We start from the raw sequence: 27,590 nt of genomic DNA, 5'->3' as shown, positions 1-27,590 counted from the left end.
TCATTTTGGCCAACCTGACTGAGGGCCCGTGGACAATTTCTTTCTCACATGTGTTCTCCGGTGTTTTGTGAGGCCTGTGCTGGATCTGAAGCTTTTCCCACACTCGGGGCATTTATAAGGTTTCTCTCCTGTGTGGAGTCTCTGATGGATAGTGAGAGTTGAGCTGGCCCGGAAGCATTTCCCACACTCAAAGCATTTATAGGGTTTCTCTCCCGTATGGATTCTTTGATGTCTAATGAGGGTCCTGCTGTTTCTGAAGCTTCTTCCGCAGTTGCGGCATACATGAGCTTCATTTCCCATGTGGGTTCTCTGATGGATGACAAGGGCTGAATGAACAGTGTAGCTTTTCCCACACTCAGGGCTTTGATGGGGTTTCACTGACAGGTGTTTCTTTTGATGCTTTTGGAGGGATTCACTCCTGATGAAGGTTTCCACGCTGTCAGGGCATTGGTAGGCTCTCTCCCCGCTATGGATTTTGCGATGCTTATTGAGGGACTTGTTTGCAATGAAGGCTTTCTCACAGTCAGGGCATTTATAGGGTCTCTCCCCCGTGTGCATTCTCTTATGGCTAATGAGGCTTGAGTTGGAGATGAAGCCTTTCCCGCAATCAGGACATCTATAGGGTCTCTCTCCTGTGTGGGTTCTCCGGTGTCTAAGGAGGGATGAGCTACTACAGAAGCTTTTCTCACACTCGATACATACATGTTTTCTCTGTGCCATCTGTATTCCTTGATGGCTCGTAATGTTGTGGTTTTTGTGACCTTCCCCACTGTGAGTGGATTGAACCCATTTCTTCTCTGGGTAGTTTCCTTGTGGCCTCTCTGGTCTGCCTTGACTCTCACAGGCTAGAGAGACATCCCCTTCTGATCTTCCCGATGACATCTCACCACCTTCCCATTGAGGATCCTCCTCCTCCTTCTCACTCACCATCCCATCACCTGCTGGGACAGAGAGAGAATCCAGACAGGAGTCATTCCCTGTGCTGAGGGGAGGGGAGGAAAGGGAACCTCAGAAATGGGGGAACAAACAAAATAACTGCTGGGAAGATTGAAAAATTAGGAGGCAATTTTCTCCACCCCCAACTCTTTCACCAGAGGAAAGAGAGGAGGGGACCAATTCTGCCTTCACATCCCATCTGAATACCCAGGGGGAGGAAACTACAGCCAAGTCTCAGTCAGGAGGGGTGGGAAGCCATGAGTGACGTCTGCCATAAGAATACGGCACCTGATGGGCACAAGCCTGACCTGAGTGAGATGAGGAAGAAGTGGAGGAGCTCACAGGGCCTTTGTCATAATCCCACCATTTTCCTTTCCTCAGCCATTGTTTGAGAATGGGTCTAACGGGTTCTTCCTCTGAGCTTTCCTCGGAGCTCTGGATATCTGGGACCCAGGCTTCTTCCCCTCGTTCTAGCTGAGCAAGCAACTCAGGTTGGTAAATCGGAGATCCTGCTTGGGGGAAAGACACAGGTGACAACAGCGTGAAGCACAGATTTGCAGAGTGTTTGATACAGAGAATGTGCTATGATTTTTTTCAAACCTAACCTCTTCTTAAAAAAATAAAATCCTCTGCCCACCCACATGGCTGCTCAAAGCCACAGGACCCTCTGCTAAGAGTGAGGATTTAACTCTTCATGTCTCTTCTGGGAACTCACACAGCCAGATGCCCATCATCAAAGGGGTTCCTAAGTTACATAGAAAACAGCTCCATCTCCCTGGATCTGCTCCTTAAAAGCAGAGAGGGGCCTGGTGACTGTGAGAGAATAGTGAAGAGGTTCAGGGTCAGTGAACGCAGTCCTTGCCCTGAAAAGTTTGCTATCTAGATAGGGATCAAGGAGTGAGTGTAACAAACAACAAGGGAGAGGGGAGGCTGGGGGAGGGTAATAATGAATAGAACAGGCAGTGACCCACACTAGTAACACTCATGGCCTAAATGAAAATAGTCACATTTTTAAACAAAAGCAACCTCTGTTAAGGAACAAAGTATGTAGGTTACACTGGCAGGATGGGGGACTGTATCATGGGAAGCAGTGACTTTGAAAAGGACTTAGGGGTCATGGCAGATAATCAGCTGAATGTGATCTCCCGGTGCAATGCTATGGCTAAAAGGGTTAACATGATCCTTGGATGTATAAAAGAGGGATATCAAGGAGGATGGGAAATTTATACAGAGTTGATGCGACCATTACTGGACATTGTGTTCAGTTCTGGCATCCACCCTTCAAGCAGGGTGATGAAAAAAATTAGAAAGGTTTCAGAAAAGACGTGTGAGAATGATTCAAGGTCTGGAAAACCTCTCATACTGAGAGAATTAAGAAACTCAAATTGTTTATTTTATCCAAGAGAAGGTTAAGAGGTGACTTGGTCATGGCCTAGAAGCACCATCTGAAGGAGGAGATTTCTGATAACAGAGGGGTTTTCAACCTAGCAAACAAAGGCAGAATAAGATCCAAGGGCTGGAAGCTGCACTAGAGAAATTTGGATTAGAAATAAGATACAATCTTTTTTTAACAGTGAGGACGATTAACCATTGGAACAACTGGCCAAGGGATGAGGCAGATTCTTCATTTCTTTAGATCCAGATTGGATGTCTCTTTAAAAATGATTTGCTCCAGCCCAATCAGTAGTTATGGACTTAAGTGGATGAAATTATCTGGCCTGTATTATGCAGGAGGTTGGACTAGATGATCATAGTGGTCCCTTGTTGTCTGACTATCCATGAAAATCTGTGTCCATTTTTGAAGTAATCTTTCTTTCTTTCTTTCTTTCTTTCTTTCTTTCTTTCTTTCTTTCTTTCTTTCTTAACCTCAGCCTATTTCTATTATTTTGATAGTAAAGTCTCTGACTCTAATTCCTTGGGAAAAGGACAATGGAAATTCCTCAGGAAAATAAAAATTGGACCATGTCACTCAAAGGTCTAAGTCTAAAATTAACCTGTTCAGGAAAGATGGAAGAAGCTGAACAAGGATACCCAGAGTCAGTTACAGCTGCAGGGAAAAGAGGAAGGTAGCAGAAAAGAAGAATGAACTAATGTACCCAAAGAGGCTAAGGAGACTAATGTGAGATTTTACAAAGCTACCAGGTCAAAAAGGAGCATTGGACAAGGCAGATCCATTAACAAATGGAGGGTAAGGAAAAGAATAATGACTCATAGATGACCAGGCACTAAACTTTATAATGGCCCTCTCCAGCAAGTAAAATATGGAGATGCTAGTTGTGGACCCATAGTTAAGATTAACATTAAGGCTAATTTTGCACTTAAAGCAGGATTCCGCCTCAATGTTATGTCTGAAGAACACAGTGTATCCTCCTCAAAATTGCAGCACTTACGTTTTGAACATGGAATCTTTTTTTTGAGAATTTGCTAGTAAATCCATTAATTAGTTTACAAGTTAAAAATAATTAAATAATGGGTCCTTTAAGAAATTTTACCACTTGGTGTCTCACTTTTTTCATTTCAAGTGATCTTAGTAACGTAATAATGCAGACTCTTTAAACTTCCCTTATAGTTAAAACTCACTGGCATCTTCTATATAAGTTAAATTTGAAGGGCTTTTGTGTGTGTGTGTGTTTGTTTTTAAGATTCATGGTCATTTATTGCCGTCATTGTTCATAAATGAAAATTTCTCCTCCAATAGAATAATCTTCAGAGAGTTCCGTGAAGCCCTGCTCTATTTCAAAATGGCTGCCATCTCCTTTTGTTCTCAGTGAGACTAATCCAGCAGTTCTCAAACTTCATTGCACCGTGACCCCCTTCTGACGACAAAAAATGCTACATGACCCCAGGAAGGGGGGGCCAAAGCCAGAGCCCCACCTCCCCAGGCAGGGGGCTAAAACTGAAGCCCACAGGCTTCAGCCCTCGATGGGGGGGCCTGTAACCTGAGCCCCACCGCCCAGGGCTGAAGCCCTCGAGCTTCGGCTTTGGCCCCAGGTGGTGGGGCTCGGGCTTCAGTTTCAGCCCCAGACCACAGCAAGTCTAACAGCAACCCTGGCAACCCCATTAAAACAGGATTGCAACCCGCTTTGTGGTCCTGATCCACAGTTTGAGAACCGCTGTCTGCAGGCTGCCCTTAGCAAAGGTGGCCACAGTCTCCATTCATTACTACTCTCTGACTCCTGACAACCTACGGTATGTCTACACTACAATAAAAAACCTGGCACCGAGTCTCAGCACTTGGGCTCCAGCCCAAGCCTGAATCTCTACACTGCAATTTTATAGCCCCACAGCCCCAGCCTGAGTCAGCTGACCTGGGCCAGCAGCAGCCATGCTGCAGGCCTTTGATTGCAGTGTAGACATACCCATAAAGGGCAGCTTGGCTGAATTCCCCCTTGAGAACAATGAGAGAGGGCAGCTATTTTGAAAAAGGATAATTTTGTGTGAATTTCTCTGAAAGAAAAGATTTTACTTGCCAGCCTCTGTGGAAGGATAAAACTTTCTGTCATGACAAATAACAGCAAACAGTGACCCGTAGTCCTAAATCTTTATTTTCAAAAGCTGCACATTGCACCACACCAATTCAACCAGGGTTTAAAGTGCACTGGTTCCAAATGGGTCAGACATATTTTTAGTACTGCATTGGGGAGAGAAACCTCTCTGATTGGCTGACTTCGCTACTGCCCCACATCCTGGGGATTGGCAGCCAATCAGGGCTGCTGCAGGAGGCAGGCAGAGCTTTCCTCCCTCCCCTCAGGAACCAGCACTATTCTCACAGTAGCTCAGTTTGGCTCTGCTCCCTTGTCCCCCACCATGAACAACATGACAACTCCTCTGCTTCTCTCCTCTCTCCCTGCAACACCTGGCCTGGAAGCAGGGATGGTGGAGGGGACCATAGTGCCGACCCTCCCCCCCGGGTTGGGACAGGGGTTGAAGAGCCCCAGGAGCTGTAGGAGGGCCAGAGTTGGCACGGGGGGTGGGGGTGGGGACAGAAGAGATGTGGGAGAAGAACAGATGGGGCCTGGAGGCCAAAATTAGTGGCAGGGTCTAAGGATAAATAGATGTGGGGGTGATGGTAGACCCCCATTTCAGGTAGGAGGGGAAAACTTTGTGTGTGCGTGTGTGCATCCACTCACGCATGTGTGTTTGTTTGAATACGTGTGTACATGCGTGTGCATCCACTCATGCACTGGGGAATGTGAGGTGTAGGAGGGAGGGAGTGTGTGCAGGGAGTTGCAGAGAGGCACGGGGAAGTTAGGGGTGTTTTCAGGGGACTGGGGGATTTGGGGAGCATGTGTACTGTGGGAAACAGGGATGCAAAGCAGCTGTCAACCCAACTGGACGGTATGCTCTGCTTGCTTTGTGCTGCTCCGAAGTGGTGTAAAGCAGCCACAGCCTACGGTTGAATCTGGCTGGCGCTGCCAAATGTCGCTTGTCTTGCGTGGCACCCATGCATCTTGCCAGGCTTGTCTGCACTCCCGATGCCCAGCTGGGGCGTCACATTCAGCAGGGTTGCAGGAATGGGCTGCAATTTTGCCTCATGGCTGCCAGAGGCTCCCGGGGAACCTGCTGAGTGGGCAGCCATGTGGCTTCCATTTCACTGTTTCCCTGCCCATATCCAGCAGTGGGGAGCAGTAAGCAGTGGCAGCAGAGTCAGCAGGTCTCAGGCTCCCCCACCCAGCAAGCAGCCAGCTCCACATGAACATTCCCAGCCAACTACTCCCATACCCAGCCATCGGCCATCCCTGCCAGCTGCCTCTATCTACCCCTGAAGCTCCCAAGCTGCTCCTATCTTCCCCCCTTGATTTGTATGAAAATCTACCTACACTAGCCATCACCTAGCTGACCCAGACACACCCACAAAGCCAGCTGTCCCCAAATCTCTACCCCCCCGGCACTGAGCTGCTCCATCTCCCCCCACCACTAGACACCCCACAAGCCCACCTACCCTGGCTTCCCCCTCCACACACAGACAGCCCCGACCTACTCCCCAGACACCGTCAGTACGCCTGCCCACCTGCCAAGTTTCATGCAACTTCATGTCCTGTCCCTTCATGATTTGGGACAAGATGTATTGTCCTCAAGCCTTGGGCGACAGGGGATGGATCACTTGATGATTACCCATTCTATTCATTCCCTCTGGGGCACCTGGTGTTGGCCACTGTAGGAAGACAGGATACTGGACTAGATGGACCTTTGGTCTGACCCAGTATGGCTGTTCTTATGTTCTTAAGACGGAGCTTATGGCCACATACAAATTATGCAAATGATGGTCTAATTTGCATAAAATGTCACACATGGAGTTGTACAAACTTGGCAGCTATGTCTAGTCTAAATGTTAAAATAAAAATAAAAGATTTGCTGTTGATCCCATGTTTATTCAAGCAATGAGAAATAGCCCATGGTAACATTCTCTTTGGGCTTCTTGCTTACTGTTCATGCATGCCATTTTTAATTTAAATAAACAAATACATGTTTTGCTTGGGAATTTCTATGTTAAGAACTGGGATAGAAATTGAGATTACACATCAGTAATGTAGGGTAATTATACATTACATGGAGACTGTAATTATCTCAAATCAAGTATTATAAGACCAGGAAATTCAGAGTTAAATAACCTAAAAAAACAACAAAAATCCAAACATGTTAAGGTATGAAATATCTAACAGAATGTTGGGAATCATTAAGAGAGGGATAGATAATAAGACAGAAAATATCACGTTGCCTCTATATAAATCCTCGGCACTCCCATATCTTGAATACTGCGTGCAGACGTGGTTGTCCAATCTCAAAAAAGATATATTGGAATTGGAAAAGATTCAGAAAAGGGCAACAAAAATGAGTAGGGGTTTGGAACAGCTTCCATCTGATGAGAGATTAATAAGACTGGGACTTTTGAGTTTGGAAAAGTTATGACTAAGGGGGGATATGATAGAGGCCTATAAAATTATGACTGGTGTGGAGAAAGTAAATAAGGAAGTGTTATTTACTCCTTCTCATAAAACAAGAACTAGGGGTCACCAAATGAAATTAATAAGCAGCAGGTTTAAAACAAACAAAAGGAAGTATTTTCTCACACAATACACAGTCAACCTGTGGAACTCCTTGCCAGGGGATGTTGTGAAGGCCAAGACACTAATAGGGTTAAAAAAAGAACTAGATAAGTTCATGGAGGATAGGTCCATCAATGGTTGTTAGCCAGGATGGGCAGGGACAGTGTCCCTAGCCTCTGTTTGCCAGAAGCTGGGAATGGACAACAGGGGATGGATCACTTCATGATTACCTGTTCTGTTCATTCCCTCTGGGGCACCTTGCAATATCCATTGTCAGAAGACAGGATACTGGGCTAGATGGACCTTTGGTCTGATCCAGTGTGGCCATTCTTATGTACACAAACCACCTTAACTCATCCCTATGATGATACCATGGGGGGAAGGAGGAGCAAAATCAAATGTGTCTTTAAAAATCAATTGAATCTGATCTCGGACAATGAACCTTAAAATGCTTTAAGTGTGACCTACTGGGTAGAGCACGATCCTGTCACTCTCAAGATAGAGCTCTGCTGCTGGGTGATTGTGGCCAAGTCACATCATGGCTCTGTGCCTCGGTTTCCCCACCGGTACAGTGGGGATAATGATACTGCCCTCCTTTGTGAAGCCCTTTGCACTCTACTGATTAAAAGAGGTATGGTTATTGTGTGGTCTCACTGCAGGGTGGAGTTAAAGCCATCTGGGTGCCCTAACTGTGTGTTTCCAGAGCTTAAAGCATTTATAATTCTTTTGAGTGTCACACTAATTCTGAATTTCCTGGGCTTGTAACACTTGGCTCTGGGAGAATTACAGCATCCCTGTGACTTATTTGACCCTAAATTATTGGTCTGTCCTCTCAAACTTACTTCCAGGGTTTTGTATGGGAATAGAAAGGGAGTGTGCACAGTTACCTGGAGAAATCTGGCAGTGCACCGGTGTGGGAGTGGGAATGGTCTCCCTAGGGTAGGGGTGGGAGCCCCATCACTCAGAATATTTGAATCAAGGACTGGCCAAAGCACTAGAAAATGCACCACAGGGAACAATCCTGCCTTGGCTCAGGGAGATGGATGGCATCGGGATTTTCCTCTCTACCCCTTACTTATCCCATGGAAGTGAGTGAGCAGGGAATGGTCTCTATTAAGAACATAAGAATGGCCATACTGGGTCAGAGCAAAGGTCCACCTAGCCCAGTATCCTGTCTTCCAACAGTGGCCAATGCCAGGTGCCCCAGAGGGAGTGAACAGAGCAGGTGATCATCAAGTGATCCATCCCCTCTCGCCCATTCCCAGCTTCTGGCAAACGTGGGCTCTGGAAATGTCTGATCCCTCTGATATCTGATATCTGATATCCAGTAGAGCATCCAGGGCCCTTTAGAGACCCCCACCAGTTCTCCTAACCAAGTGGCGAGGAATCCTTACCCATTGTGAGCACTGTCCTGCAATGCTTTGGCACAGCATCCCCGAAGGGGGTTCTCTGAGCAGGGTCCAGCAGAGCCCACTGCTCCTCTGTGGCACAGATGGTCACCTCCTCGAAAGCCTCTGGCACCTGAAACAGCATCCTCCACTCAGGACCAGCACCCGCAGCAGTACGCCCCCAGCTCAGCCATGGGCAGGGCATGAGAACAGCCTCACCCCCAGGCACAGGGTGCAGGAATTCTCACACACACACAAACCCACCAGCAGCTCCCTGAAAATCCCCTACCTGAGCTGGCTCCACCACAGCCATTTCCCTTCCCTGTCCCCTGGGAGGACGGGTCAGCCTGGAGTGAAACGTGGTCCTTATTCTGCAGCCTGTCAGGGTGAGAAAGGTGATGGAGGAGGTTTCAGAAGACTTTGGTCCATTTCACACCCCGATTGCCCCCCCCCCCCCCTCCGCCGCAGAGAGACTAGTTCTAAACTCTGTGAGGCTGGGAAAACCCTGGGGCACTTTATTCCAGTGCAGACCCAGCCCCTCCCACCAGGACCAAACCCACCCAGACATTGGTGCCCCCCTCCCCCCCCCCCCCAGGTACTGAGCCTCTCAGCCAAGTGCAGAACCAAAGGAGCCGCACTGGGGGTCCCCCTGACACTGTCCCCAGGGCAGCGCATCCCCCCAGCAGCGCGGGGACCAGGCAGAGGCAGGAACTGGCTTTTCCTCTCCCTGCGCCTCCCCTTGTCCCAGGGAAGTCAATCTGCCCGGGGTGCTGCAGGGAACGGGGCTGGGCAGGGCTGGGAGCCGGGAACCTCCCTCCTCAGATTTCTCCTGCTGCCCCTGCCAGTCTCTGCCCCTGTCTCCCTCCTGCCCCCGCCCCTCCCCTCGGGCTGGGAGACTCGGTCCCTGGCCCGGTCCTGAGGCGGTCGCTCTCCCGGCGCTGGCTCGGCTCCTGCAGGCGCTCAGGGGGGCAGAGCCTGGAGGGGCCAGCAGCTCCGGGACTCGCAGACCCCCGCCCCCCCGGGAGCAGAGTTGGGGCGAGGAGGGGCCGTTGGTGCAGAGTCACTTTCCTGCCCGGCCCCAACCCTTTCCCCGGGTCTCTCCCCTCACCTGCAGGCTCCGGCTCAGGGACTGGTGTCGGCGGAGCCCGGGGCTGCCCCACGGGCTAGTTCCAGCCACCGCAGAAAGTTCCCATCTCCCAACACAGAGCCCACTGGGGGAGCAGCAGCTGCACATCAGGCTCCCAGATCACAATGGAGACGGAGGCAGCGGCAGCAACAGCAGCATCTGACCCAGGAATCCCAGAGACCCCACCTCCCCCCTGCGGAACAAACACAGACAGAGAACTCACAAGGTTGCCCTCCCTTAGCAATAGCCACAGCCCTCTGGTGGCAGCAGGTACTTAAACCTCCTCCCTGTGCCCCGGCCCATCATTGTGCTCCTAGCAAGTGTGGGTGGGGGCCCCAACCGTCCACTCCCTGGAAAGTGTTGGTGGGAGGAACCCACCTTGCACACCCACCTCTAGGCAAGGTGGCTTTGTGCTGGGTCATCAGGGTGAGTGCTGGGGGAGGTGCCAGAGGTTGGGAGGGGAAAAGCAGCTGGGGAGTTCCCAGCCCTGGGGATTTTATTGCAAAACTCATGATATTTATGTTTCTTTAAAATTTTCACGTCGTCCCATGATCGCCAGCATCTGCCTTGCAAATTCTCCCTCAGCCAAAGCAATCCCCATCCCCCAATTACTTTCTGTGGGCCTGAGTCCACGCTGCTCTCTCAGAAAATACCTGCCATTCCCCAGGAAGCTGCCCCCCAATAAATAGTTTGGCCGACTCCTGTTGTTCAGTCAATGAGTCTGAACCCAGGCTGTTCATTAGTGAAGACGAGGGCCGATCTATGGCTAGGGATGTGGGGAGCGGAAGGAAACTGGGTGCGGGAGTAGAGGTGGGAGAGAAAAAAGGTAAGGAGAAAGAGTATGTGAAGGAATTAGAGGGGATAATATGTGGACAGGAGACTGGGGAAGTGAAGGAGGAGAATGTGAGTGGAGGAGAAGATGGGGTGGGGTAGGGTGCCATACAGGAAAGGGAGGAATGACACAATGATAGCAGAGGGAGATGTTTGCCAGAAGCTGGGAATGGGCGACAGGGGATGGATCACTTGATGATCACCTGTTCTGTTCATTCTCTCTGGGGCCCCTGGCCTTGGCCACTGTAGGAAGACAGGATACTGGGCTAGATGGTCTGACCCAGTGTGGCCGCTTTTATGTTCTTATGAGATGGAAGGGGTAGAAAGGCAGCTCCCCAATGCCTGAAGTTAGGAGAAGTAAATCCCCTTTGCCCACCCTACAGAGAAGTTTACAAGTTTCCGTGTGCATTTAAATTTTGCATAAGGGCTGCTGTCACACTGATTGGGTGCCAGCAGCTTCATCCTGAAAGCTCGTAAATCACAAGGTACATACACACATACACAAACACACACACACACACAATTTACACTATCTTAAAGGCAGTTTCTTGATTTTGAGTTATAACTCATGAACGTCAAGCATTTGGGGTGGTTAATACTGCAAACAGCCTATAAGGAGCCACCATCTTCCCCAAGGGCAGCTTGTCTTCCTGCCCCTTGGCAATAAGAGGAGGTGCTGATGGTTTGGCGACAGCTGGCTTTGCTAAAAGGATCCCATAGCCGCTCTCCCATTGAGAACAATAGGAGATAGAGGCTGCCATATAAGAGATGGCATTCTCTGGAGGAGAACGTTATCCACCAATCTCTGAGGAAACCTAAATTTTCAGTTACGTAGAATAATGTCACCCAAATTAACATTAATGATAAAAATTCTTTTCCAAAGCTACTTGTCATGGTTAAGTGGTACACAAGCACCTGGCCCTGACAAAAAGGTTCCCTGAGTTTAGTCAGGGAGGGACTCCCAAGGAGAAGGGAAGCTTCTGAGAAGAGGAGCTCAAGAAGAGCAGGAATCCTTGGAGATACTCGGCATTCAGGTAGGCCTGATCTCAGCAAAAGGATCTCCCAAACAGAGGTGGAAGGCTAGGCTGCCAGGAACTATGTGATGCCCTGGGGAAGAGCTGCAGCTGACAGATCTCCACAAGTCATTTAGGAGGACCCACACTGTGAAAATTTTTCACATCCTATGAATTTTTCACACCCCTTCCAAACTTTTCACACCCACCTGGCAAATTTTCGCACCTCATGCAAACCTCTATTCACACCCATCAGTGAAGATTGGCCGGAGCGGGTAAGGACACTAAGAGGGGCATGACATAGGTCTGGTTCCCAATTATGGGCTATGGGGCACAGGCATGATTTCTGGTGGTAGCACCTCCTCTCAGTCAGTGCTGAGATGGGTCTATAAATCACAGCCCTCGATGTCCCCCATAATTGCCATGTGCATTCATTTTTATTCCTGAGGTAAGTCAGCCCCTGTGACCCACTCTGCAGCTTCCCCATCCTCGCCTCTGCCAATCAATCTCAATCTAGGTCTCTGCTTAGGCCCAACCAGGAGTGTGAGCCAATCGGTGGCACCTTGGTGACCTCCAAGTCCCAGGTCAACCAGAGAGAGTATCTAAGCCAGAAATCTGGCCTCCAGCACTGAGCTCTTGGTTGGCAACAGCACCCCGGAAGCCCTTAAGCCCTTCAAGTATGAAAGTGGCCATCTTGTTCCAAGAGCACATTTTCAGAAATTGTGGAAAGACAGAGAGGAAACATGGACTCCTTCACCATCCCAGTGAGAATTATGGAATTTGTTTTAGCTCCCACAGTTCTTGGACAGCTGCAGAGAAAGTGCTACCTCAGAGACTGCTCTGAGGACAAGGAAGGGGAGGCTGAGAAGAGCCATTTGGTGAAGTCGCTGCTGAAGTCCCTGGAATCTAACTGGGAGAACCAAGCTATCGTGTTGTCTGACAAGCATGCTGCCTGCCCATTGTCTGAACCCACGGAAGAGGAGACGTCTTTTGAGGCTGGGGGGAGGGTCTCCCTTGAACATAATAGCCATACTGGGTCAGACCAAAGGTCCATCTAGCCCAGTATCCTGTCTTCTGACAGTGGCCAATGCCAGGTGCCTCAGAGGGAATGAACAGAATAGGCAATCATCAAGTGATCCATCCCCTGTCACCCATTCCCAGCTTCTGGCAAACAGAGGCTAGGGACACCACCCCTGCCAATAGCCATTGATGGACCTATCCTCCAGGAACTTGTCTAGTTCTTTTTTGAACCCTGTTACAGTCTTGGCCTTCCCAACATGCTCTGGCAAGAAGTTTCACAGGTTGACTGTGCATTCTGTGAAAAAATATTTCCTTGTGTTTCTTTTAAATCTGCTGCCTATTAATTTCATTTGGTGCTTTGAACGACAGAGCCACGTTGCAGATAAATAAAGTATAAAATATGGAGGGGCTGAGGATGTTGGGGGCTAGGAACAGACTGCAGCTGTTGAAATCTAAAACGGTTGCCTACCAGTTGTTTCTTTTCTGAAAATCTCTCAACAGCAGGATGATGTTTTTCTAGTGGCCTTTGAGAACCTACATATTGGTAGTCCTGTGCGGATGAATTTATCTCATATCAGGTGTCTCAAGATGAGACATGGAGCTCAAGAAGAAATGCTGAGTAAGAAAAAACTGAAGCTCTGAATCTGTAATAGTTTTTTTCTCCTGCTGATAATAGCCCATCTTAATTAATTAGCTTCTTACTCCACCTTTTCATGTTCTCTGTATGTCTATATATCTTCTTACTATATGTTCCATTCTATGCATCTGATGAAGTGGGCTGTAGCCCAAGAAAGCTTATGCTCAAATAAATTTGTTAGTCTCTAAGGTGCCACAAGTACTCCTGTTCTTTTTGTGGATACAGACTAACACGGCTGCTACTCTGAATCTGCAACAGTATGGCTCATGATGGGCATTTTCCAGGGGCATCTGGAAAAAGTTGTGTTTAACCAAGTGATTAATAAAACTTGTTTTCTGTTTAAATTTTTTGTTGTGAACACGACACCTCCATACTCATGTTAGCAAAAGACATCACAGCTACACAGGCAGCTCTGTTAAAGAAAATGTATTACTTCCCAAGAAGGGTGGGAGCTTTGAACCCTGTTTTTCAAGCAGCCAAAAAGCATACTAAAGCTTTGACTAGAAGGCAAGTCACAATATGGCTTTCAGACCAGGATGCTTACCCTTTAAACAAACCAGAACAACTCTGTTTTAAAAGAAATAAGGCTATCGATTCAGATGTGGATGCATAATGGCAGGCAGATTTGGTGGATATGCATCAGACCTCCAAACACAGTGGTGGTTTTAAGCACATCTTAACGGTGATAAGACATTCTGTCTAAACATGATTGGGCCTTAGGCCTAAAAGACAAGACTGAAGACATAGTATCTAAGGCCTCTGAATCTATTTTTGATGAAGGGCACATACCCCTAATTACAGACTGATCAGGGAGAAGAATTTTTAAACAAGCAAGATAGTCAAAACAGCATAAGAATCACCATTTTGTTACTAATATTCAAGTCAAAGCGGGGATTATGGAGTGATTTAACAGAACTTTAAAATCGAAGATGTGGTGGCATTTTATGATCCACGCCACCTTTTGCTACATCAGTGTGTTACCAGTTTATAAAGAGTTTATAAAGAGTTTCAGCCAAAACTTTCACCAAACTATTTGTAGCAGGCCTGTTGATGTTGATGAGACCTCGAATTCTCTGAAGGTGTGGGAAATGGCTTATGGAGAGAGTTTTAAATTAAATCACTGTTCCTTCTTTTAGAAAAGGATCTAAAACCAAAGAAGTTGTTGACAAAGGTTTTACGAACAAACATTTACTGATGAAATATTCATTGTGGATGAAGCCTTAACCAAACAAACAAAGGAAATATTTCTTCCCACAACGCGCAGTCAACCTGTGGAACTCTTTGCCAGAGAATGTTGTGAAGGCCAAGACTATAACAGGGTTCAAAAAGGAACTAGATAAGTTCTTGGAGGATAGGTCCATCAATGGCTATTAGTCAGGATGGGCAGGGATGGTGTCTCCAGCCTCTATTTGCCAGAAGCTGGGAATGGGTGATGGGATGGATCACTTGATGATCACCTGGTCTGTTCATTCCCTCTGAAGCACCTGGCATTGGCCACTGTCGGAAGACAAGATACTGGGCTAGATGGACTGTTGGTCTGACCCAATATGGCCATCCTTATGTTCTTAACCAAGAGACAGAGGCCTGCATACAAGTTAAAAGATAACAGGGATGAGACAGTCATTGGTTCTTCTTACTCTGAAGACTTACAAAAAGATAAACCCAAACAGGGCAGGATTTAGAGGGCTGAAATGCTTCTAGCTGAGAAAGGAAAGGGGAGAAAAAAAGGGGTTGCTGCTAATGGCCTGTGATGGGATGGGATCTGAGTTACCCAGGAAAGAATTTTCTGTAGTATCTGGCTGATGAATCTTGCCCATATGCTCAGGGTTTAGCTGATCACCATATTTGGGGTCGGGAAGGAATTTTCCTCCAGGTAGATTGGTAGACGCCCTGGAGTTTTTTCGCCTTCCTCTGTAGCATGGGGCACGGGTCACTTGCTGGACGATTCTCTGCTCCTTGAAGTCATTAAACCACGATTTGAGGACTTCATAGGTGAGGTTTTTCGCAGGAGTGGGTGGGTGAGATTCTGTGGCCTGCATTGTGCAGAAGGTCAGACTAGATGATCATAGAATCATAGAATATCAGGGTTGAAAGGGACTTCAGGAGGTCACCTAGTCCAACCCCCTGCTCAAAGCAGGACCAATCCCCAATTTTTGCCCCAGATCCCTAACTGGCCCCCTCAAGGATTGAACTCATAACCCTGGGTTTAGCAGGCCAATGCTCAAACCACTGAGCTATCCCTCCCCCCAATAATCATAATGGTCCCTTCTGACCTTAGGATCTATGAATCTATGAAATGGTTGGGCTGGCCCGATGGATTTAACAGTTGGGTGGAAGTCTCAATTCTATGACATTTAGACGTAAAATAAAACAATTACACCTGCAAGAAGGAGTGGGGGGAAAAGAGTCACAAGAGCTTTTACATCACTTTATCTAGCAATGCTTACTCGGAGGTTTTCCCCACAAAACATCAGCTTGACCTTTACTATAAGCTAGTTAAATCCCTGGATCTCGTAGAGGCCTGGGAGGTGGGTTGAGTTTCTAATGTGCCGGGGGGTGCTCCCTCCAGCTCTGCCCCCACTCCACCCCTTCCCCCAAGGCCCTGCCCCCAACCTGCCTCTTCCCACCCCCGCTGTGCCTCCATCCTGGCTCTTCCCGCCCTGTTCTGCTCCCTCCTCTGAGCATGGCCCATCCCCACTCCTCCTTCCCCAGTGCCTCTTGCACACTGCAGAACAGCTGATCCACAGCAGGTGGGAGGCACTGGAGCGGGGTGGGGGAGGCACTGACCAGCGGGGCTGCAGCATGTGGGAGGCGCTGGGGGGAGGGGGAGGTGCTGATAGGGCAATTGCCGGTGGGTGCTAAGCACTCACCATTTTTTTCCATGGGTGTCCCGGAGCACTCATGGAGTGGGCACCTATGGGGGGTGTGTGGAAATACAATACCCACACCACTGGAACAGTATCACTGAAGCCATCCCTTTTGAAGTTACTCATGGAGCTAAGAAATGGAGCTTCTTCCTAGACACACTTATTACACATCCATACCCAAATTACTGGATCACATGGACAAAACCGCAGCTAGGCAACTGGTACCGCTTGAGGCGGTCACGAACTATGATCTCATGGGTAGAAGAAAAGTTAGACTTAACTCCTCTGAGGACACTTATGCTTTTGCTACCAGTGGGCAGCTAGCCAGTATATTGGGATTGTTCTCTGATGGTAGTATAAAAAGAAATCCCCTTCTCAGCAGACATTGCAGGGGCTTTCAGAGGAGCATTGGTTGGGACGTTTCTGCAGTTGGGAGTCAGAGGAGTGAGGGGAAATTTGGAAGGGGTTGGTATAGTGCAGGGAAGAGTGGGGTGAAGAGGAGGCCCCAGTTGTGCAATGGAGGGTATTGGGGACTTCGTCTCTGTCTTCTCCAAACCCGCACGTCTACGACTGTCCCCCACATCTGCCACCCCCATCAAAAATGGCCCCACACACTGCATGCTGCTCCCGGCACTGTTCCGGCATCCTCTCCACAGCTCCTCCACTTGCAGCACCCACAATGATGCTCTTTTCTCCATGGGGAGGACAGTTGGGGATGGACAACCAGGCTCGACAGGCAAAGGGACGGGAGACAAAGAGATGATGCAGGGGCGGTGAAATGACTAACGTGCAGCCAGGGAATTCTGTGGCCAGGATAATCAATGCTAAGGTGCTAAAGCTGCACTCTGGTATATGGGGGTGCTGAAAAAATATTTTTTATAAATTAATTGCCCCAAAACTTAATTAGTGCAGAGTTAAGATTGCTCAGTGTGGTGCCTGGTGCCCTTCCAGGATGTGGAGAGTGGCTAAACTGAAACCTCTAAAAATCAGGCAATACAAAGCGAAGGTAGATGCCACCCCAGCAGCGCCATCTCTTTGAGTGATGTCCTAACGCACCATTAACACACTTACTAGCACTCTGCCCTTGCGCTTTGGGAACCAGGGCACATGAACATGCCTGGGGAGATGAGGATGTGCAACAAATATTTTATTACGAATTTATTTGTAAAAAGAGAAACCAATAGAGGGAAAGACTTCCATGAGAAATAGACTCTACAAAATCTGCACCTCCAGAAGAACAAGACCTCTCTCAGCCCCCATCCAGAAACATGGAGGGGCGGGAAGAGGGGAACATGGACAGGAACAAGGAGGCCAAGGCTGGGGACGCAGCTGCGGATGGGTCTGTGGCTGGGAGCAGAGCCGCAGACGGGCCCCCAGCCAGATGTGGAGCAGCAGTGAGACTGGGGCCGAGGTCAGATGCAGGGCCAGGAGCCAGGGTCGCACCTGGGGGTGGGGCCAGAGCAGAGCTGGGGGCGGGGTGTGGCTGGGTGGTGCTCCCTTCCCATCCCCCATGGGAGCTGGCTTGGCCCACCAAGCCCTCCTGAACGTTCCTCCATGGCTCCCTAAGGGGGGGCCACTCCACAGTTTGGGAACCTTGCATCATTCTATTCCCTCTGCAAGTTCCCTGTGTGCCTCCCTCCCATCGCCTCTCTTTCAGGTTCCCCCATTCCTCCCACCCCCATGCCAAGGGCTCCCAGGCTCCCATTTTTCCCTAAACATTTTAAACTCTGCTGGGACTACAGGGCTCAGATGGGGGGTGTTGCTAGCTGGAAGGTATCAATAGTTGCCATCAATGAGATTGTAACATCACTCCTGAGTTGCGGAAGGCAGATGAAAGTATTGTTGTCCTTTGGCTGCATAAGCTCTTTCAAATCCTCCAGTGCATGAATACCATCCCCCATGACTGGAAGAAGGGTGTTATTCTGGCTCAAACTTTGGTGGCACAAATAAGAAGGCCAGCAATGGATACAAACTGAATATACAGCTAGACCACCTTAAGCATCTAGCCAGAGATCAATCTGAGTGTCCCTCAGTATCCAAGAAGGCCACATTCCTTTGGGATTTGCAATGATCAACCTGTTCTTTGATCTACAGACAATTGGAGACTCAGTAGGGTTCGGCCCAATTGGATGTGGTGTTCAAAAGTTATTGCGTTACATCCAGATAAACGGAGAAATGCCATCAAATTGATTGTCGGTCCTCTCTTTCCTCAGCCAAATAAGGACCTTTCCCTGCTTAGGTACCTGCATCCTTCTTAACACACAGTAATTAGTGACTTGCATGGTTCCCTGGGAGGTGGGAATGCAGCAATTATGGACGCATCATGCTGTTGTCGGTCTGGAGGAAAATCTTCACTTCTGTGTTAATGTCTTGAATTAACAAAGCACTTTTGCGAAGGTCACGATATTCACAGTGTGGCTTGAGATCTCATTGTTCCACGATTGACCGGATTTTTACCTCGAGACAGCTTTGTGAGAAGACAGCTGAACTTAATAAGCCATGCACAGCCATGGTACAGATTTCCACCAGCCCTTTGAGTCAGTGCACTGAACAAGGCCGTAGGTCTGATGAGGTGACACGGCATCCCTGGATATCCTTGACAGAGAAGCTCTATCATGGAAGGAAAGCTGCGTTGGAGTCAATAGCAGATACAGAGCATGGTGTCCTATATCCACGCAAGTTCAACAAGGCTGAGTTCTGACACCATCGTTGTTCAGTGTCAACAATTGATCGGTTGACGAATAAGATTGAGGAGGCAGAAGTGGGTGGAATTGAACTGAATACTACTCTGCTTTGAGATCTCAAATACATCAATGACATTGTCTTGCTGGTTCAGTCTCAATTGCACATTGATCTGGTTATTAATCCCCAGCTATTACCATCCAGTGGCCTCCAGCTCCAGATTGCAACCAACTCAGTATTAACCTGTCCAGACAGGAGACTGAGCAAGTGGCAACTGTCATATATTTGGCCAGTATCATGGACAGGGCTGCAGGATGCTCAAAAGATGGCACTTATACAGTAGCAGTGGTTGCCGTGTTTCAGGTCTTTCAGCGACCTTTTTGGGAATGTTGTGACATCAAGCTTGCTATGAAAATGTGGCTCTAAAGAAGCATGGTTCTATTAATTCTATTGTATGGAAGTGGGCGCTGGGGAAGACTGAAGAACATCATATTCTCATCATCTGCATAAACTGCTCCTGATCCAGCGGCAGGACAAGATCAGAAATGAGGCTATTTGAAGCCAAACCCAGCAACCACCTCCAACAGTATGGGTTTGGTTTCAGTGGCTTTCTTGGTGTGGACATATTATAGAAAGGAAGACCAATGAGTTCCGAACTGTGTTTATGAAAGAATGCCACTAAACAGCCAAGGATCACATGGGCACCAGAAACTTTGGTGGCACAAATAAGATGGCCAGCGATGGATATAAACTGAATAGACCACTTTACGCACCTAGCCAGAGATCAATCCAAGTGGCTCTGAATTTCCAAGAAGGCCACATTCCTTTGGGATTTGCCGTATCAGCCATTTCTTTGATCTACAGACAACTGGAGACTCAGAAGGGTTTGACCCAATTGGATATGGTGTTCAAAAGTTATCGCATTACATCCAGAAAAATGCCATCAAATTGACTGTCGGTCCTTTCTTTCCTCAGCCAATTAAGGACCTTTCCCTGCTCTGGTACCTGCATCCTTCTTAATACACAGTAATTAGTGAGGTTGCATGGTTCCCTGGGAGGTGGGAGACTACTATTATCCCCATGGTGGGAATGGGAGGAACAGATACACAGAGAGGAGGGGAGGAACTCAGCTGGTTATAGAACCTAGCATTCCAGCCTCCCACTTCCACCCCCCCGCTCTAATCTAGACCTCACTCCCTTCTCAGAGCTGGGATCTGAACCCAGGAGTCCTGAGTCGCAATTCCCCCTGCTCTCACTATTACACCATACTACTCTCACTGGAACTGCGCAATCCCCACAAAGACCCCCACCTCTCCAGGGAATCTCCACCTCAAATCCCCCCAATCTCCAGCCGACTGCCTGTGACTGCAGAGATGTACAGTACACCTAACATTATGCTAAAATTCTGCAACTTCTGATCAGCATCTCTTACCGCCTGGTAAGTACAAACCCACCGGGCCTCTCACTGCTTCCCTGAATAATGTGCCTCTGCCCCTGCCCAAGAGGTGCCGACGTGTCTCCAAGACAAACTGCAAGGGAGCTTTAGTTTACCTCTTCTCTAAATTGGAAAGTGTGCGTGGAACCCACAGAAATGTCTCCCCATTAATTCCATCACCTGCTCCTCCCAGACCCTGATATGACCCATCTCCCCAGTAGTGCTCCCTAGCGCTCCAGCCTATTCTGGCCTAAACCACCATCCACTGGAACCCAAACCATCTAGCCACCTGCTGCCCCACCCAGATCCACCCTCAAATGAAGCAAATTATAGTTTATTGCAGGTGGGCACAGACCCATTGCCCCACAGTGAGAGCTCCCATCTTCTGTGGACTTTTTGATGGGAAATTAGAGCAACCTTCGCCTTGTAGCTTTTCCCACAGTCAGGGCATGTATAGGGTCTCTCTCCCGTGTGTGTTCTCTGATGAACAACCAGGTGTGAGCTCTGAATGAAACTTTCCCCACAGTCAGCACACTTATAAGGTTTTACTCCAGTGTGGATTCTCTGATGAACAGTGCGGTTTGATTTTGAACTGAAGCTTTTCCCACAGTCGGGGCATTTATAGGGTCTCTCTCCCATGTGGATTCTCTGATGTGAAATAAGGTTTGAGCACCGTGTGAATCTGTCCCCACACTCACAGCAGGGATAAGGTTTCTGACCCGAGTGCGTTGTCTGGTGCGAAATGAGGTGTGACCTCCGAGTGAAGGTTTTCCCACAGTCACTGCACATAAATGGTTTCTCTCCTGTGTGCAGTTTCAGATGTCTAGTAAGGTTTGATTTGTGATTGAACTTTTTCCCGCACTCAATACATTCATGCTGTTTCTTTTTAGTGCCGATTCTCAGCTGGATCACCGTTTCATTGAGATCCTCTGAGCCTTCCCCTTGGTGAGTGGATTTACCCTGTATCTTCCCTTGGTAGTTTTCCTGCTGCCTTTCTGACCTGCACCGACTCTCATGGGCTTCTTCCAGATCAGGACTCTGGGAAACGTTCGCTTTGGATATTCCCGATACCATCCCGTGAGGTTCCACTTGCTTGGGACCTTCCTGCTGTGGATTCTCCTCTTCATCCCCACTCATCATCCCATCACCTGCTGGGACAGAAGGATTCCAGACAGGAGTCAGTCTCTGTGCCGGAGGACAGGGAACCTCAGAAAGGGGAACAGGAAAGGGGGGAACAAACCGAAATATCTGCTGGGGAAATTGAAAAACCAGGAGCTGAATTCCACCCCATCCCCACCTTTCCCAGAAGACAGAGAGAGGAGGGGACCACTTATGCTTCCACATTCCATGAGAACACTCAGGGGGGAAGGGATGTACTGCCAGGTTTCAGTCATGATAGGTGGGAAGCCATGAATGATATCTACCAGGAAGATATGTCACCAATCTTCATCTGTAGGGCCCTACCAAATTCACTGTTCATTTTGGTCAATTTCATGGTCAGAGGGTTTTAAAAATGGTAAATTTCATGATTTCAGCTATTTAAATATGAAATTTCATGGTATTGTAATTGTAGGGGTCCTGACCCAAAAATAGGATGACCAGATGTCCCAATTTTATAGGGACAGTCCTGATTTTTGGAGCTTTTTCTTACATAGGCACCTATTACCCCCCACCCCCTGTCCCGATTTTTCACACTTGCTTCTGGTCACCCTGCCCAAAAAGGAGTTGTGGGGGGTGGGGGTCACAAGGTTAGTGTAGGGGGGGTTGCAGTACTACTATTCCTACTTCTGTGCTGCCGCTGGTGGCGGTGCTGCCTTCAGAGCTGAGCAGCTGGAGAGAGGGCGGCTGCTGGCTGGGAGCCCAGCTCTGAAGGCAGAGCCGCTGCCAGCAGCAGCGCAGAAGTAAGGGTAGCATAGTATGGTATCCCGCCCAACTCTGAAGTCAGCACAGAAGTAAGGGTGGCAATACTGTGACCCCCTAAAATAACCTTGTGACCCTTCTGAAACTCCCTTTTGGATCAGGACACCCAATTTGAGAAACACTGGTCTCCCCCCGTGGAATCTGTGTAGTACAGGGTAAAAGCACACAAAAGACCAGATTTCACAGGGGGGAGACCAGATTTCACGGTCCGTGACATGTTTTTCATGGCCGTGAATTTGTTAGGGCCCTCTTCATCTGGGTGAGGTGAGGTAGCACTGGATGAGCATGCCGGGCCTTTGTGGGAATCCCAGCTGTTTACACCAATGATAGATGGTTTCTCCAATCTGTGTTACTCATTCCTCACCTGTGCAGATGTTTCTCAGGATCTCTCTTTCCTTACAGCATTGGAGATCGGGCACCCAGAGTTCTTTGCCCCATTCCACCCGGGCAATCATGTCAGGTTTTGGAATTAGAAAACCTGTTCCAGGGAAAGCAAACACGTGAGTCCAGGGTTTTACAGAGCTGTTTCCAGATGTGCTGACTGGGTGGGCACACTTGTATAAACCAAACAGATGGGCAAATGTTCCTGGAGATCTTTTGCGGGAAGTCAGATGTTTCCTGGAAGATGTGCCGTTGCTCCAGCAGAAGATCCAGGGATCTTTACACACTGGGTAATTTTATAACTCTGGAAGAGCATAGCTGTGCAACCTCTTCCCCATTTCTAACAGTGCTGAAGGCAGAGCTCTTGCCAGGCAGAGAGCTATTCCTGGGAAGGGAGGGAGACATGAAATCTTGTTTTATGTGAGTGTGCGCCCATGTTTAATAACACAGAGAAGTATCTACCACCCAGCCTCTCCCTTGGAAACAATGGGGATGGATTATTCTCTGCATTGTGTCTCTGAATCTCCTCTCCCATGGGAGAGAGTGTGGGGGAGACAATTTTTCTCACATGGGTTCTGGGGGCTATGGGGCGGGAATGTCAGAAAATGCCTCCCCCTCAGAGTTTGCACCCAGGGAGGAACGTTCCTGATTCTCTAACGTTTGAGAATGTTTTGCTTCTCTGGTTTGACATGTGAAATGTTGACATTAACGGGGGTCCCGGATGTAGGTTATTAAAGCAGGAAGGCTTGAAGACAGATGGGCAAGGGGCCTGCTCAACCCCACCAGCTGAGCCCACAGAAACGGCCTCCCCTCAGGCCTCCAATAACGTCCCTGGTGTTAAATCTCTGACGTCAGCCCCCACGGTCCGTCAGAGAAAGACACATACCTATGTCGCTGTCCAGCTCCAGTCGCAGAGTCTCTAGGGGAAGGAGAGCACGAGAGAGGTGAGAATTCAGGCCCCAGCATTCATGGGGATGTTCCAATTGGACATTAATGTAACTGCGCTTTTAATTATGAGCTAGCAAGGCAGCCCAAGGCCAGCAATGCAGCTGCTCCAGACAGGGCAAGCCCCCGAGGGCTATTGCCATGGCAAAGGGCAGTTCACCCAAGGTGGGGAACGCAAGATGGTGCCCGGGGTAAGTGATGTCACGAGAGCCACCGACTCCTCTCCAGGGCGACCGTTACTCTAACCAAAGGAGATGCCACCACGAGACTCCCATTTACCTTTGAATCCCTGCAGCAGCTCCAGCAGGATGGCACTTCTCTGAGAGAAATCCCCAAGTCTCTTCTCCAGCTCCACAAACCCAGACTCTGGCTTCTGCAGCGTCCTGTACTCCCTGCTGGAGAAAGGCGGAGGGGTGACAAAGGGACTTGGTCCACAACCCAAGCCCGGCAGCTCCCCAAACTCCAGGGTTATAAGCTTTGTAGACTGAGATGGTGTCACCTGCCTTGAGCCCTGTGCCTTCAGTGGGCCCAGGGCAAAATGGGGATGTGGGGAGACACCGAGGCAAGGAACAGTGGCCAGTTTGGGAGCTTTCTTTGAACCTGGTCCTTTCACACAAAGCCCATAACACTTAAGCTAAAGGAGGAACCTCATTGGCTGTCAGATAGTAGCTGGCTTCTCTCTGTACGGGGGCAGCCGCCAGGCGTGTAGACACTTAGCATCCAGGCCCGCCCAAATCTGAGCAGGGGTTTAGTGCTGCCACAGCAGCCTGGAGCGTCCCTTGGGCACCTGCAATCCAAGCTGGAGCTGCGCACTCGCCCTTCAGAAAGCTATGCTCCGGCAGCTCTGCCTTGCCATTTTCTGAGCTGCCCCATGTGCGTTTCCAGCTTGGCAGGTGAAGCCCTGTGTCTGGGGGCACCAGGGCTAGGAAGAGGGTGTGGCGTCAGGGGAGAAGCCAAGCTAGCACCGTCTGTCATTGCCCATCCACCCACAAGTCGGTGCCCACCCATATTTCCACTCCTAGCTATGCCACTGGCAGCCACTAGGGGGAGACATGATCACGCCCCCCCAAGCCAGTGTGTCACGCTCTGTGGGCAGCTGTGTATTCAGTGCGGTTTCCAAGCCTAAGTGACCATGAGGGAGACGGAGCCCAGAACTCACCTGCTCCCAGAGCTGCCCACACCCTAGAGAGAGAGAGAGAGAAAGAAGAGGCAGTCAGAGGATGTATCCCAGGCTGGGGGAGGCCTCTGCTCCTGCAGGCAAGTTGCTGTTGGAGTCTCAGCTATTTGGGGAATTTCAGACACTCAGAGAGCAGCGGCCATCCCATCCAGGTGGGATAATTAGGCTATGGCTACACTGGCACTTTACAGCACTGCAACTTTCTCGCTCAGGGGTGTGAAAAAACACCTCCCTGAGTGCAGCAAGATACAGCGCTGTAAAGCACCAGTGTAAACAGTGCCCCAGCGCTGGGAGCCGCACTCCCAGCGCTCTAAACTAATCCCCTCATGGAGGTGGATTACTAGGAGTGCTCCCGCGGCAGCGCTTTCAAGTTTCGAGTATAGCCATGCCCTTACTCTCAGCAGCCCCCGGGGAACCCCTGCTGAGAGGTCCTCACTGGCAACCCAGGCACTTCACAAGAAGAAAACGTTTGTGATATTCAGCGTGAACTTCGCATGGTGCTAAGAGCCCACACAAGTCCCTCTTCCCCACTTAACCCTGGGGCTGATTTGGGCTGACATGGGCCCTCTGCACTGGGAGGAATTTCACTCTCAAAGAGTAAGGACATATAGATGCTTAACAGGGCGGGAGAGATGGTCTTGGGGTTACAGGACTCAGGAGCCCTGGATCCCATTCCTGGTTCTCACAAAGACTCACTGTGTGACCTTGGGTGAGTCCCTGCCTCTCTCGGCATCTCAGTTTCTCCCCTGTGTAAAATGGGAATATGATCCCAACCCCCCCTGCTTTGGGATCTAGGGCTGAGATGCTGCCATAGAATTGCTGTGCATTGTCATTGCAATAGCACAGTCTCACCTGTACAGACTGGCTCAGTGGCGCCTGCTTGTTCTCTCCTCCCCTCTGATCGAGCAGTTCACTGAGCAGAGAAATCTCCCGGGACAGTTCAGAGATGCTCTCGTCCCTTCTCTTGACAATGGTTCTGTCCAGCTTTTCCAGCTGGGACAGCAGCAGCTGCTCCTGCTTCTCCAGAAACCCACGTAGATCCTTCCATTTGCAGAGGATCCTTTGTCTCTCGGCTTCCATCTGTTTCTGCAATTACAGGGAGAGGGTGGCATGGTAACCAGGGGAATATCGTACATTTGTCTCCCAGCAAGATGGGAGAGATATTGGCCAGAGCCAGGATCCCTTGTGGTGCATGATGGGAAGTTCACTTAGAACAGGAAGGATGGAGAGCTCAGGGCAGGGGAGAGCCGCATGTCACTAATGACAACGGGATAGACTTTTCTCTCAATCTCACAACTTGCATTGAACCAAAATCTCCATCCAGTCAGCCCACGTTTTATCTCCTTTCGGTGCTCTACCTTCAAGATTTTAAGGTTAGGAGGGACCATTAGATCATCTAGACCAGTGGTTCTCATCCCGCAGCCCAATGAGCACGCAGCTGCAGCCAGTCACACTGGGTTTACAATGGCACAGGGCCCATACTCAGAAGGGTCCCCGGCACGTGAACTGTAGCCCCACCTCATGCTCTGCCCACGCTCCATTCTGAAGCCCCATCCCCGCTCGGTCTCTTCGCCCTGGAGGCCCAGCCCATCACTCGCTCCTCTCCACCACCTCCCCTCCTGGCCCCCTGCTCCCTCCTCTCTGCCCCTCCCACCCCGTGTAAGCAGTGGGCAGGGCCTTGGGGGGAAGAGGCCAAGATAGGGCAGGGCCTCGGGGCAAAGCCCAGGCAGAGTGGGGGCAGGGCCACAGAGTGTGGGTGTGTAGGGCAGCCCACAATGGTAAATAGGTTGAGGTTCACTGATCTAGCTGGTCTCCGGTATATCACACACTGTCCAATTTCAAACCAGTGGCTCCTATATTGAACCCAACAACCGGTATCTGACTAAAGCAGGTCTTCCAGAAAGGCATCCACTCTGGATTGGAAGGAATCAAAAGATGGAGAATCCACCGCTTCCCTTGGTAGTTTGTCCTACTGGTTAATCACCCTCACTTTTTTATAAAAGTGTCTTATTTCTCATTTGAATTTGTCTGGCTTCAGCTTCCAGCCATGGGTTCTTGTTATGCTTTTCTCTGACAGTGAAAGAGCCCTTCAGGACCCAGTATTTTCTTCCTATGGAGGCCCTGCGCCACCTTTACAGGAGCCCTGGTCCCTGTAATATCTGAACAGCTTGGGCAGGGGTTTTTCTGGGCCAAGACGCAGACAGACGCTTTCCTACATGGCAGCCACTCACACTCCGAGGGCATCACATGACCCAACCCCTGACCGATCCTGCCCTTCTCCCTGGGCTGCAATGGGGATGGTTCCCTGACGGGGCTGGCAGGACGAGCCCTGTGTTGCCATGTCACTCAGGGTACTGTGACACCAGGCAAGCCTTGGGGAAGGGTTTCTGGGCACCTACCAGCAGCTTCTCACTTTGCATTTCCTCATCAGCTTTGGCTTCTTCTCTCTCTTTTATCAGACAGGCCAGCCGCTCTTTCGACATATCCTGGAAGAAGCGGGGGTGGGAGTCAGGTGTAAGAGGATTTGATTTTACAGACAGTGTCACAGCTGCCAGATTTCAGGGACCCCTCTGCCCAGCAGTATCCCTGGCACACACTCACACAGATCCTAGGGCAGGATTTGGCCCTTAGCTTTCTTTCTTTAAAGCACCGATACTCAGACTGAGGCTCGAGAACTGCAAGTGGCTCTTCAATGTGTCTCCTGCGGCTCTTTGCAGCACATGATAGTAAAACACTGTGTGATTTCATTATTAACCAATCTATGTTATTAACCAATCAGGATGCTTTTATTATGTTATTAACCAATTATGGTATTAACTTGCACTAAGTTATTAACTTATTTGCTTTGAGAATTATATATATATATATATATATATATATATATAAAAGCTCTCCTTGAATCGTAGGATGATTGTCAAATAATTGCAGCTGAGTTGTGGACAAGAAATGGAAAATTTCAGAAAAGTAATAATGGACCTTTATTAATTGTGGTAATTTGGAAAAGCTGGCTGACAGCAGAAGCCCTGGCCACCCATAGCTGATAGCGAGAGTCCTGGCTGTCTGGGGCTGACAGCTGGAGCCCTGCCATGCATGGGGATGACAGCCGGAGCCCTGGCCGCCCAGGGCTGTCAGTGAGGCTGACTGTTAAAAGATAACATACATACACCTGAATTCAGCATCAAAAT

The 27,590-nt window shown here is 49.3% G+C and overlaps 1 protein-coding gene across 1 annotated transcript; it reads right to left on the bottom strand.

The window, feature by feature from the left end:
• Positions 1 to 26,888, bottom strand: LOC144275013 (uncharacterized). The gene is made up of 7 exons (XM_077834089.1): positions 26,805 to 26,888; positions 25,258 to 25,491; positions 24,388 to 24,410; positions 23,508 to 23,620; positions 23,170 to 23,202; positions 20,438 to 21,133; positions 1 to 704 (listed from the first exon to the last, which is right to left on the bottom strand). Exons 1-7 carry the CDS (start codon positions 26,886 to 26,888, stop codon positions 1 to 3), a joined length of 1,887 nt encoding a protein of 628 aa, XP_077690215.1.
• Positions 26,889 to 27,590: the final 702 nt, after the last annotated feature.

The sequence above is a fragment of the Eretmochelys imbricata genome, chromosome 14 (assembly GCF_965152235.1).
Source record: "Eretmochelys imbricata isolate rEreImb1 chromosome 14, rEreImb1.hap1, whole genome shotgun sequence".
In the NCBI taxonomy this organism is placed as follows: Eukaryota; Metazoa; Chordata; order Testudines; family Cheloniidae; genus Eretmochelys; species Eretmochelys imbricata.
The sequence above is the reverse complement of the archived record's forward strand: the minus strand, read 5'-3'. Positions and strand labels throughout refer to the sequence as shown.